The 14,067-nt window shown below is 40.7% G+C and overlaps 1 protein-coding gene across 1 annotated transcript in view; it reads left to right on the top strand.

Annotated features, from left to right (window-relative positions):
• The window catches only part of rabep1 (rabaptin, RAB GTPase binding effector protein 1), a 34,730-nt gene that overhangs the window by 12,749 nt on the left and 7,914 nt on the right, over positions 1–14,067 (top strand). Inside the window, exons 7-13 of the mRNA XM_088321449.1 lie at positions 166–276; positions 3,152–3,604; positions 4,790–4,894; positions 4,975–5,091; positions 7,125–7,223; positions 7,291–7,431; positions 12,641–12,830. Coding sequence (XP_088177575.1) covers positions 166–276; positions 3,152–3,604; positions 4,790–4,894; positions 4,975–5,091; positions 7,125–7,223; positions 7,291–7,431; positions 12,641–12,830 — 1,216 coding nt within the window. The remainder of the gene's footprint in view (positions 1–165; positions 277–3,151; positions 3,605–4,789; positions 4,895–4,974; positions 5,092–7,124; positions 7,224–7,290; positions 7,432–12,640; positions 12,831–14,067) is intronic.

Here is a 14,067-nt window from a genome sequence, read left to right as displayed (position 1 = left end):
GAACGCAGCAGAGAAAAATACTACAGCAAAATTTGAACTCCGAGCTATTTGTACTAACAAAAAGAGCAATATAGGGCTGGCGAGCAATAGGTTCCCCTACCCCTGATATACGGTATTCATTATGGTTTCATGAAATAGTCCAAATGTTTCCGTTATCACTTTTAGGAGGAGGACGAGAAGGAGAGATTGAGCCAAGTCAAGGATCTGCATGATGAAGACGGCGCAGACAACACTGAACCCTTGGAGGACGTCTTCCTGGGCCTAAGCATTGAAGAGGTACGCCAACTTCATAATGGGATGCGGCCTTCTCCGAGAACGGCCGGCCATTCTAGCCTGAGCTCATTGAATCGTCTTTTGGAATAACTTGATCCTTAAACACTGTGGCTTCTTCCTTTTGCTCACTTCCTCTATGAAGTTGCAATGATTCATAAGTCCATGACATTGTATCATGTTTATCTCACTGGAACCTAAAATAACTGGGTCGGGAACCTTTTTGACCCAAAGAGCCATAAAAGCCAAAATATTTTCATTTTTTTTTCGAAAGAGAAGGCAAAATTCAACAAAACCTGTTCTTCGGACAAAAGCTCTTCAGCGCATTTTATTTCACTGTGCGATTTTTGATGATTTGATCAAATCGTAAAACAATAATAATGCTACAGCCTTTGTCCCACATGTGCAGCCCTTTGAGACTCTTTGTGATTAAGGGCGTCACAAATAAACATGACTTGACCTCAATATAAATAAAGTACTTAAACTTGGCCCCCTTCCGGAGTTACTTTAGACACACACAGACTATTATTACACCATCCCTTGATCTAAAACTTACACGAGGGAGGACTGCATAAAAAGAGTCTCGAACGCCTTATATTTATTAGAGGTACGGGGAGTATGAGTTTGAGTATTTTTTCAGAAATTAGCGCAACACCACCACCCTTCTTCAAAGAGCGTGCTACATGACAGCTCACGTAGTCTTGAGGAGAAGCCTCATTTAACGATAAAAACTCATCCGGTCTCAACCAAGTTTCTCACAGACCAATCAGGTTAAGTTTGTAATCACAAATAATATAATCAACAAGTAGGGCTTTAGGAGCAAGCAATCTAATATTTAAAAGACCAAATTTTAGCTTCGCAGAATCTTTGAACTTAGCCGAAGTCTTTGTGGGGATCGTCACTAGAGGTCGCCGTTCGGGCGTGTTGGGTCTCAGACGTCGGTTGACAGGCAAGATCGATGAAGAAATATTGGTGTAATTAGGCACAATGCCATCATCTTCGTGTCCTTCTCTGCCGTTTAGCCGATGTAGCTCCCTTAGCTTAGCACACTTGCCCGATCGACAGCCCCGCTTTTGTCTCTGTCGCTTCGTAAGTGGGTTGGCCACCCACGGAGATCCCGGATCCCTTTGTATCTCGTAGGATATCAAAGGTGGTATAAAAAGTCTAAATTTAGACGCAGACCCTATTGTATAAATTCCTCCCGACTATAGGTATTATTGGCCACGCAAGTCTCCAGAAAAGAAAGCAAAAAAGATAAGAGAACGGTAATAAATAGAAAATGAGCTGAAGAGCTACGAGCCGCTGCGTCCGTGCGCGCCGCCAACATCTTCAAAGCTCATAAAAAGCGCTAGCCATAGGTTCCCGACCCCTGTAATATACAGTGGTACCTCTTTATACAAGCACCTCTAAAATTAAGAACTTTGATATACGAGCTGTTTTGGAGCAATGATCCTACTTGCTTCAGGAAGGTAAATCGAGTTCCCAAACAGTCCCAAAGGCTACCACTAGAAACCGCTTAAAAGCGTCGAAAGCTTGTGACTGCCTCCCACCAGCGTCAGCTCGGTCCTGTTTGCACATGCGCCTCCTCCATCAGGCACTTGATTCCACACCCTTGGTTATACCTACCTGAAGAGTACCTGAAGAACACAGAAGAACGCATCTCTTGAGTCGCATTTTATTGCATCATGCAGTGTTTGTCTGAGTGCCCAAACCGAGCAGTACAATCAGGAAGCAGCGAGAGGGCCTTTCACGAAACCGCAGAATAATTAAGCAGTGTTACGCAATTTTATATTCCTGTTGGAGAAAAACAGCTTAGAGGTGGAAGCTGGCGTCTGCAACGGAGATGAGTGAGGTGCCGGTTAAGTGTTAGGAAGTTGAATGAAAAACTTTATTCGAACATTAAAATAAAAACAGAACAAAAACAATAACTCAACAAAATAATATTACATAATAGTCAGAAGCAAATGCTTATATTTCCTACCCCTTCATCTTCCCTATTAAACACACCAATTCTATAACAACAATTGTAATACTATTAACGATAACAGTTATGGTATAAAAACAGCAACAATAACACAAAGTTAATCATGGTTCTAGACGTACTCTTATCACTCATAACCAATGCTTTTAGATACTTTAGTTTGTATGTGTCTGATGTATTTTCCAGCTTAATTTATTCTCTATTATGACCCCTAAAATCTTAGTGTCTATTGCACCACCATCCATTTGTACTTCTAAATCTTGATATGCCTTGCGATTACCAAATAATTTTATTTTGATTTTATTTAAATTTAAAGATAATTTATTTATATCTATCCATACTTTTAGGTTAATTAATTCACGGTTAATACAGGCTACCAAATCAATATAGTTATCATTTGAATAGAAAATATCAGTGTCGTCTGCTAATATTACTAGTTTCAATAGTTTTGAAACATTCAAGATGTCGTTAATATATAAATAAAATAACTTTGGACCCAGGATAGAACCCTGTGGTACTCCACAACAGATGTCCAAGTATTCAGATGACAACTCTCCCATTTTTACATAATGCTTGCCTGTCAAGTTGCTGCCTTTGTTAAAAAAAAAACATCCTGACAAGGGGTCACCGGCTCTCTTTAATGACACTTGCCTTTTGCTTTTCTATAACATTTCGAAGTGAAGGTAGAGGCTAATTGGATAAGTTTCTGTTCCAAAGATCTGTAGAAAGTGATTCTAGCTACATTGGCTAAAGAAAGCGATGAATGAAATTAAAACGCGAGCAATTCCAGCACAACCATGGAACAAATTAGGCTCGTTTGAAGAGGTACCACGGTAATAACATTAAAAAAATAAAGTCTTTATCTTTTTATTAATTAATGTTTGGCCTTTTCCTGCCCAGCCACCGAGCATTCACAGCGGCCACGGCTCCATGCACTCTCTCGACGCTGACTCGGTGGCAGGCGGCCCGTCGGATCCCTACAAGGAAAACCTGCGGAGGGTCCAGTCCACCGACAGTCTAGGCTCTTCCCTGTCTGTGACACAGAGCCTGAACCACAAAGCCAAGTCGGCGGGCCACTTGGACGAGTCGGACTTCGGGCCTTTGGTGGGGGCGGACTGCGGTGCGGCGGATAACAGCTTCGGAGACGCCTGGTCCGTCAGCTCGGTCAAGTTGACGACCAGCCAGTTCCTGCTCACTAAAGACCAGGAAAAGGCTATCAAAGCCATGACGCCCGAGCAGGAAGAAACCGCTTCGTTGCTGTCCAGTATCTCGCAAGCCCCCGAGACTGCCTACTTACCACCTGCGGGATACCGCCTGGTCAGCGACAGCGAATGGAACCTGCTCCAGCAGGAGGTACCGTGCATGCTACAAAAGCGATTGAAATGCAGATCATTTCATTTCATTTTATTTATGTAGTTTAACATGTTATATTGCACATGTGTTTCGTTATACCATATATATTGTTAATCAACAGTTTGTTGTGAGATACTGAGTTGCTCGACATTAATGAGGTTTATTATAAAAAAAGTTCTAAAATGAAGTCGCTTGGACGTTTACTGTAGAAGGAAAAAATACATGCAAATAGAATTAAGTAGAATTTTCTTATTCAAATTATGAATTCATTTTCTGCATTCAATTATTGTTGGTAATATACTGATTAAAGGGATAATCACAAATCAGTCTTTTTTCATTTTCTCTTTTTATACTTCCTTTTTTTCTTAACTTCTTTATACAACATGATTTGTAATATAATGCATCAAAGCAAGTGAGCCGTTGGAGAGCCGGCTCTCTTTAATGAGTTGAGCCGAAAAAGCCGGTTCTCTAAAAAGAGACAGACTTCCTTTCACTACACAAATACCACGGAATGATGCATGATGGGAAATCCCCAGGCGGCAGATCCCAAGATGAGCGCTCTACCGCCTGAGCCACTGCCGTTAAGCTACATCAATAAACACGTTTAAAAAAAAATATATATAAATATATGGTGTAAGATTATTTTATAAGGGAAAATACGACAGTTTGTAAGGGCCTGGAGCGCGACAGGTATGGAAGACCAGAAGGCCGCACTTTTGTCTCATCTCATCTCATCTCATTAGCCGTACCGCTTATCCTCAGTAGGGTCACGGGGGGCTGGAGCCCATCCCAGCAATCATCGGGCAGTGGGCAGGGGACACCCTGAACTGGTTGCCAGCCAATCGCAGGGCACACGGGGACAGACAACTCACTCGCTCAGTCACACCTAGGGACAATTTGGACCGGCCAATTCACCTGAAATGCATGTCTTTGGAATGTGGGAGGAAACCGGAGTGCCCGGAGGAAACCCACGCAAGCACGGGGAGAACATACAAACTCCGCACAGAAAGTCTGGAGCTGGATTTGAACCCACGACAGGTTCCCATGACATGAACTGTGCCGCACAAGCGCTAACCACTGCGCCGCCGTGCTGCCCGCCGCACTTTTGTATTCCTGCCTAAAACAAACTGCACTTGTACCTCATATTGTGAGCGTGTTTTCATGTCATTTTTTTTCCCACCTTAGGTAAAGAACGCAGGCAAGAAGCTCGGTCGTCGCTGCGACATGTGCTCCAACTACGAGAAGCAGCTTCAGGCCATCCAAATCCACGAAGCCGACACTCGAGATCAGGTCTCCCGCTCGTCGACTTTTAAACGTACCGATTTGAAACGCGCCGCGCTGACGAAAGCGTTTTTCCACTCAAACCGCAGATGAAAAAACTGCAGGCCATGCTGCGTCAGGCCAACGACCACTTGGAGAGAAGCATGGCCGAGAAACAAAGTCTCGAAGACTCCGTCAAGTCGGGGAATGAGGAAACCGCCACTAAGGTAGATCGATCGGGGTGCGTACGGGTGCTCGAAACGCTTGAATTTTAACGTAGTGTTTTCAAGGTCAAGAAAATGCTTGAGTTTTGGGTGAAGTGCTTGAAAATGCTTGAAATTGTTGCCATTGTTTCAGGCAGTCTGACTCTAAAGTCCACGCAATAAATACATTTAGAAAAAGTGCAGGAGAATGACTCGCTTGTCACGATGCCGTTGTCATGTGAAGCGTCACTGCCCCCTACTGGTCGCACCCAAGAGGACAGCTCAATTTAGAAAACCGACTCTTCGGCCTCGGCTTACCGAGAAGAGCCCCGACTTTCTGTTTCCAAACGGCTCCTCAAATTATTTTTTTTAATTTTATCAATAATAATAAAACAATGCAACAAAAAATATATTAAATACTCATTTTGTATGTTTTGCAGGGATCTCTGAAACACATGAAATCTAAATTTAAATATTCACAGGTCTACAAAAAATTGTAAAATACCAAAAAATTTGACCTTTAACACATTGAACAGATTTAAGTCGAACAACATCAAAACATTTGTGAAAATACAAAACGAAATAAAAATGACAAATATTAACTCTTCGGTGCTATAAATAAACATTGAAATGCAAAAAAAACAACTATTTATAATTCCGTTTTAACCAGTTTAGAAACAGATTCTCAGAAAAAGACAAAAGAATATAAATTCAAATAAGTAAAACGAAGGCAAAAGATCAGCAGTCAATTCGGAGCAATCGATAGCATTTGAATGAGTCCAAATTTGGCTCCTTTTTCTTCTTTTTATACATATAGTACTTTTTCTATTTTGCTCTTCTGTATTTCACTCCGTTATTATGAAACACCCATTGAGCCCTTTCCATGTTTGCAAACAAGTGTGACGTAGCCAAGCTGCGCGTGTATTGTTAAGCAGAAGTCATGTCAGTTTATCGCAGCCCATTGAAACAAATAGTTAATAGTAAGGAACTCAAAATAGGATACCTGTCGCGCTCCAGAGCTCCATGCCCTTACAAACTGTCGTATTTTCCCTTACAAAATACAAAATAATCTTACACCATTTTTTTTTCAAACCTGTTTATTTATGTCGTTTAACATGTTATGTTGTACATGTGTTTCGTTATATCATATATATTGTTAATTGACATTTTGTTGTGAGATACTGAGTTGTTCGACATGAATTTATTATAAAAGAGGTTCAAAAATGAAGTCGCTTGGATGTTCACTGTAGAAGGAAAAAATACATGCAAATAGAATTCAGTAGAATTTTCTTATTCAAATTATGAATTCGTTTTCTGCACTAAATTATTGTTGGTAATATACTGAATAAAGGGATAACCACAAACCTGTCTTTTTTCATTTTCTCACTTTTATACCTCCTTTTTTTCTTAACTTTTTTTTTTTAATACAACATTATAATTCGTAATTTAATGCTTTAAAGCAAGTGAGCCGTTGGAGAGCCGGCTCTCTTTAATGAGTTGAGCCGAAAAAGCCGGTTCTCTAAAAAGAGACGGACTTCCTTTTACTACACAACTACCACGGAATGATGCATGATGGGAAATCCCCAGGCAGCATGCGCACAGTAGCATCAAACCGTTCGCTTCGTTTGCAACGGAAAAAACGATACCAAGATAGAGGCTACCGCGGCGAACTTGTTTGACTTGATTGATTTGCCGTTTCGTGATAGTCTGTGTATACCGGATGGTACCCATAATTGACAAATTTGCATTTTTCCGTACAGATTTTCTTGTACGTCGTACACGTCTTAAAATCCATAATAAACGTACTTTTTACGGCAAAAACGCACAGGTTGACATTGACACGTATGAAATAGTGACTTTGTATTAGCCTTCAAAGTCGACCTCCTTCCTTTGAGGTACTGGAAAAATGAGACGTTGGCCATAAAAGTGCTTGAATTTAGCCATGAATCCCGGTCAACGAATATTTCTGCTGCTCACAAAGCAAGGCGGGTGGGATATTTGGCACGTTCCTTCTCATATTTTGCCTGAAGTAACATTAAAATGGTTTCCTTTGCCAGGTGTCCGCCCTCATACAACGAGTCAAGGAGTCTGAAACGTTGCTGGTCACGCTTCAGGAGGCCTTCAGTGAAGCTAAGAGGAGCACTCAAGGGCAGATGGTGAATGTCAGTGACGGCGAGGAGCCCCGAGAGCCCCCCTAATCTCGTCTCTTTTTTCGCTTCGGAGGTCGCGCTGGCTCAGTCGAGGGAGCGAGTGGCGGACGAGCTGAGCCGACTCCAGCGGGACAACGAGAGCCTGCAGGGAAAACACCGACTGCACTCGGAGCTGCTGCGACAGGACGGCTTCGTTATGCCCGAAACGGTGCCGGTATGTCTATTTTGGATTTTCTTGTCGAGCATATTTCGTTTCAATCGTGTTGCAATAAACGTCGCATCACAAAATGAACTAAAGAAGTGCAGAAGTCTGGGGCAATAACTTTTGATGAACAAAAACGTGTCTGTACGATGTCACCGGTCACTTAAATCGGTCATGCCGCATATGATTGGAAAGTGCAAACTCTTTTGTTTCAAGATATGAGGACCGTTTTAAATTATACTCATCAGAGAAACATCACTATCAGTCTGAAACAAGATACCCCAAAACGTTAAAGCTTAGGTGACTCACCGGCAATGTTCCCTGTAATTTTCCACGGGTCTGAGCGTTCACACAAAGTCAGAGAGCAACGCTTGAAACAACAGTGAGCAACGGCAATCCCAACTGTGGCAACTAAGTCATTATCAAACATGTCCAAAACCTGACATCACGTTACATTTTGCTGAGTTTCTGGCAATGCAAAATTATTTTTCACTTTTGAAGGAATTGAATCATGTATTATTGCAAAGGTTGTACGGTCTACAAACGTCATTTGTTTTTACAATTTTTTCACAAGATTTCCATTTCTTTTTTTTTTCGTGGTATCTTTTGTCGCATTATACTAACATTTTTGGGGGCTTATTGAGTCGGTTGCACGACACAGAACTGTATTTAATCACATTTTCAGTGGAAGTACAATGTCGGCAACAAGATTGACTTGGTATAATTGGAAATTATTTGAATGCAACACAAACTTTTTCTTTTTCCCTGTTTTTTTTTCTATTTTTTAAATTCCTTTAAAAAAAATCTCATTGTTTTTATTTTTTCCAAGCTTTACTTTTTTTCTATTTGTTCTCTATTTACTTTTTTACTTTTCTTTTTTTCTGGCTTTTTAAAAATGTTTTCCTTCTTTTTTCTCTTCCTGATGTTTTTTTTCCACCGCTTTTCACTGCTTTTTCATTTTGGTATTTTTTTCTTTTTTGTTCTATTTCCCCCCTTCCTTTAAGTTATTTTGTGCACAATTTTACATCATATTTGGTCGTGTAGGGATGAAAGAAGCAAAAACAACCTGAAGAGCCGTTTGGGACCCGAAAGTGCCGGTTCTTTTTAGTGAGCCGAGCCGAAGAAGCCGGTTCTCGAAAAACTCTAGTGACTTAACTCAACTTCGTTCTACTTCGACCTTGACTTCAAAATACCGCATTTAGAACTTAGCGTTAGGGGAACCCGTGTATTTTGACCTTCATGCGCTGTAACTTTGACTTAATTCGCTTCTGATTAGCAATTTCGAGCCCTGATTTTTGTGAGCTGGCTAGATTTTCTTGTGCGCTGAGAATGTGCGGGCAGTGCGCGATTGCGCACACGCGCAGCTTAGAGGGAACATTGCTCACCGGTACATCCCCTGGCCGTTTTCAACTTCTTTGAATGTCCGCGAAAATGGCTTTGTTACATCCAGGACAAATCATAGAATCCAACCGTGTCAAATATTTATTCCAAAACACACCATAATTTCCACAGATTTAAAAAAAAAAAAATGCTGCGTGTCTACATCGTTGGACGTCGCTTCTTGTAATGGTTTGGTTTGTCCACGTTATTTCAGTTTACCCATAAAATGATTCCCAATATGCTAGTTAGCGCTCCCCTTTGCATTGATACCTTTTCCATGATGAGGGTCTGTCCTTGCTAGTTTTATTATATATTCGAAGTTGAATTCAACTTGCGTCTTCCTCGACACATAGATTCCACCTTACCTTTACTGCTCATGCGCCCCCTGGCGGCTGTTAGTAAAAATGCATCCATTGGCCGCATCATTGCATAAGCTGCAGGCTTGAAATCTTTTACGATAATATGATCTTTGGATAGGGCGGTAGGAAAAAGAGTACCTCTCGTATTTGCAGTTGTATAGCATTTTTTTGTATGTACCGTATTTTCCGCACTATAAGGCGCACCTAAAAGTCTTAATTTTTTTCAAAAGCTGACCATGCGCCATAATACAGTGCGCCTTATTTATGGATCAATATTAAGTCGCAAAGTCTTGCAACTAACTTGCAGCCGCCAACTAGATTTTCCCCCGAACGCCAAGTAGTCCGCGGTGTATGCTGGGATTTATTTCCCGGCGTTTCATTGGCTAACCAATGTGTCAATCATCATTTGAATCGATCACTATTGGCTAAAGTTATTCGGAGGTCAAGGGGCGGATTCTTTTTATCATTTACAGGCTGGCATTGGCTTAAACTGTAAAACAAAGCCTGCAATTGGCCGAAAAAGATGTGTCAATCATCAGTTGAATCGATCACTATTGGCTAAAGTTATTCGGAGGTCAAGGGGCGGATCCTTTTTATCATTTACAGGCTGGCATTGGCTGAAGCGGCAAAACAAAGCCTGCAATTGGCCGAAAAAGATGAATGCGTATAGCACGTGGTTTGACAGAAAGCATTTTTTTACTATTCTGTATTTGTAAATATTTTATTCTCCTGGATTTACTAAACTCACGGATATAAGAGGACCACGGCTGCACATTATTATGAACACAATGACTTCGGTGAGCTACTCCGGCTATATATTTTCCCTGTATCTTGTTTCAGACTGAACTCGATGTTTCTGTGATAAGCGGTGCAGATAATGGATGGAATGGAATGTCTATTTTTAAATTAAACTCAATTCCAAGTGTTTATTGTCATATGCACAGTAAAGTTGCGAGCGAAAAAGAAAATAGAAACTAAGGAATGGTTGGCATTTCTTGAATCCCAAGACTTTAACGTTCCAAATTATATTTGAAACGATGCATTTGAGTGACGTCGTACGGACACCGCATCCGCACGTGTCTGCGACACGTATTTGCTTCTTTGCAAGATTTGGGAATGTTAAGAGGGTAAAAAGTTGGACTGAACTATCTGACTGTTTTGTCGACGTTCCCATTGTAGCGCCTTATAATCCGGTGCGCCTTATCTATGGAAGATATAGGACCAAAAACTATTTTTGGGGGGTGCGCCCTATAACCCGGTGCGCCCTATAGTGCGGAAAATACGGTATTTTTGTTGATTGTCAAGTCAATTGGCAAACACTTTTTATTATAATAAAAAAAGAGGAGAAAATTAAAAATGTCTTCAAGAAATCTGATTCATCGATTCAGCGAAAAAGTCATCGACCAATTCATCAATTATGAAAGTAATCGTCGGTTGCAGTCGTAGCGTTTAGCCTCTGCTTTCATATGAATCAGCGAAAAACAACCGGCTAAATATTTGTTCATATCGTTTCAATCTGCCTACACACTTTCTTCAATATTTTGGATTTTATGGACATAGCTTTGTCCGTTACCATGTCTTGTTGCTAAGGCAACCATTAATAGCAACGTGAAACTGCTACTAAAAGCGGAGGTTGTCGACGGTGTTCGTTCAACGCGATTTCAACAGAATATTTCTGGGCATCCCGTTCCATCTCCAACCAAAAGGTTCCCTATTTGCGTTTTTCAGGGCCGATACCCAATATTAAGAGGGGGGCCGATAACAGATTTTCGAGTCGATATTCATTGGCTGTAAAAGCTTAAAAATTGGCGTAAGATTTTTTTAAATAATGCAAAAAGAAACATTATCTGCACCGCTTATCCTCAGTAGGGTCGCGGGGGTGCTGGAGCCCATCCCAGTTATCTTCGGGCAGTGGGCAGGGGACACCCTCAACTGGTTGCCAGCCAATCACAGGGCACACAGAGACATTCACTCGCTTATTCACACTTAGGGACAATTTGGTCCGGCCAATTAACCTGCATGGGTTTTTTTGGAATGTGGGAGGAAACTGGAGTGCCCACGCAAGCACGGGAAGAACATGCAGACTCCACACAGGAGGTTTGATCTTACGACCTCAGAACTATGCCGCACACGCGCTAACCACTGCGTCACCATGCTGCCCAGAATATTTCTTATAAATTCAAATTAAACTTAAATAGCTCTCTGAAACCCTTGACTTTAAATACATTTGAGTTTTAATACATCTAACATGACTAATCCAAAACTAGCAGTGTAGGGATTTAAATTAGTAAAGGTACAATAAATAAATGAAAAAGTCATAAGGACCAACATGACTTAAAGAACATTAAAAAAAGTATCAATTTTAACGAAGTTCGCAAATTGAAAAGTGTGGGGACTTCTGATTTAGAGACTGACCAACTCATGTTATGGTAACAGCTAATCACTCAGCCATTTACTTTAGCGTGCTTTGAATGCTCTCTCTCAATAACAAACATACACTCTCAATTGACAAGCTAATGTTATAAGAAGAGCTTATCTATCAGTCTCCACTTGAATGTTAGCTACACTTTTTACGCCATCTCTTTATCACAAACACACTTTTCTACCACAGACTTTTGAAAATCTCGATGTCATCGGCGGTCTTGATCAGAGGCATGTCAGAACGAGTTGCTGCTGTAACGTTATTCTTCCTGCGTCAGTGGTTCCGCCCCCTGTCGCTTACCCAATCAGAAGGCGCAGGTTGGGTTGTGTGCAAGGAGAGAAAGGAGCAGAATAGAATAGAATAGAATAGAATATACCTTTATTGTCATTGTTACAAAATGGGTTAACATATTGTGACAACGAAATTGGGCATGACACTCCAGTTTTACACATTCACAGTGAGGTATGAGCCAAGAAGATAAAGGAACAGAGAAGATAAGGTTATAAAACAAGGGAGATAAGGCTATAGTTATAATTTACATGGTATTTACACAAGAAATGTCGGCATGTGGGATGTTACATACAGTGTTGTCGTGATACCGTTGGTATCGTAAGGGTTGTGCAATATTGCATTTGGTGCAAAGTCATCATAGTGCAAAAAATAGTCAGCATATGCATTGGTGCAAACATAGACAACATAGTGCAGAAAAAAGGAAATGGTCAGACATTGTGCAAGGTGAGCAGTAGACGTAGTGCAGTCGACATGTGCAAGAACATAGACATTAGTACCATTCTAAGAAAGGGAGAGTGAGGCTTGGCTGCATCTGAGGCTTAATAACCCACTTTGAAAAATATTTAGTCGGCCCGCTTAATAAAAATGCCGGTATCGCGATATCTGTCCAATTCCCAAATTTAGGTGCGGATTAATCGGTCAAGCTCTTCTGTATAAATATAAAGAAATATGGGACAAATGAACTACAATGCCAAATCTACTTCTGCTGTATCCATTCAAGAAATGTTTCCCAGATATGCTCAAGCTTTTTTTGTCATGGTGAGTTCAGGAACTCCAATCAACAGTGCTGCAGTTGCGCGAGGACACGGTGGCGCTGCGGACCTCTGCCGAACACGTAGAGGAGAAGCTAAAGGCGGAAATCCTTTTCCTCAAGGAGCAGATCCAAGCAGAGCAGTGCCTAAAGGAGAACCTGGAGGATACTCTGCAGATGGAAATCGAGGGCTGCAAGGAGGAACTTGGTGAGACTATTACACCGCACCATTTTTTCGTTGCTAGGCGACAACGCCAAGGATTTTCTTGGTCAAGTGAAATGTTCCTTTCAATACAAATATATTTAAGTTGGTTCAGGGTTTGTACGGGTGCTTGAAACCTTTGAAAATGCTTAAATTTGAATGTTGCGTTTTCGAGGGTCAAGGAGATGCTTGAATTTCGGGTGAAGTGCTTGAAAAGGCTTATAAATATTTCCATTGCCGTGTTGCCTGGAAGTCTGACTCGATAGACCACACTTTTAAATGAATTTTTTTTTTTTTTAAGTGCGTGATAAGGAGGCCGACATGCCTGCTCTGGTGGCTTGTCGTTATGGCGTTGTCATGTGAAGCATCTTCACCCCCTACTGGTCGCATTAAAGAGGACAGCTCTATTTAGATAACCGGCTCTTTTGGCACAGCTCACTTTCGGCTCCCAAACTGCTCCTCAGATGTTCTTTGTTTTTAATGATTTAATATCAACAATAATAAAACATGATGCACCAAATTATTTAATAATGAATAATTTTATACTTGTTGCAAGGGATCCCTGCAAAACACGTAACAAATACATTTAAATATTCACAGATCTACAAAATAGAGTAAATTACAAAACCATTTTACATTTTCACACTCTGAACCGATTTAAAGTCGAACAACAACACAAACTGCTTGAAAATGCAAAACGATAAAATATATTACCTTTTCAGTGCTATAAGAAAATGACAAAATGCAAAACAATTAGCTGTTTAGAATTCTATTTTTACCAATTCAGACATGGATCCTCTGACAACACACAAACAATATAGAGTAAAACAAAAAGCAAAAGATCAGCAGTCGAATGAAAGATTGCACTCTGCTTCGGAGCTGTCAATATCCTTAAAATGAGTCCAAATTTGTCCTAATTATTCTGTTTTTATGCATGCAGTACATATTCTTTTTGGTCTTTTGTAATGATTTCAATGACTCCTATAGATCCCTTTTCGTCTTTGTGAACAAGTGTAACATGGAAAAAAATGGACAGAATTCATGTCAGTTTATAGCAGCCCATCGACACGAAAGATCGTATAAGGTTACATCTCAAATAAGCACGATGTGCTAGCAGCGAAATAATGACCTCATTTTGGTTATCAAAGCCAACAAAAAACACTATTTTGATCAGCACTGGATTTCTTCCCTTGAAGGTACTGGAAAAATGGGAAGCTTGGCTTTAAAAGTGCATGAAAAGCAC

Source organism: Urocampus carinirostris, chromosome 17 (genome assembly GCF_059441175.1).
Source record: "Urocampus carinirostris isolate Australia breed hairy pipefish chromosome 17, RoL_Ucar_1.0, whole genome shotgun sequence".
Classification (NCBI taxonomy): Eukaryota; Metazoa; Chordata; class Actinopteri; order Syngnathiformes; family Syngnathidae; genus Urocampus; species Urocampus carinirostris.
Note: the sequence above shows the minus strand (reverse complement) of the source record. Positions and strands in the feature narration are given on the sequence as shown.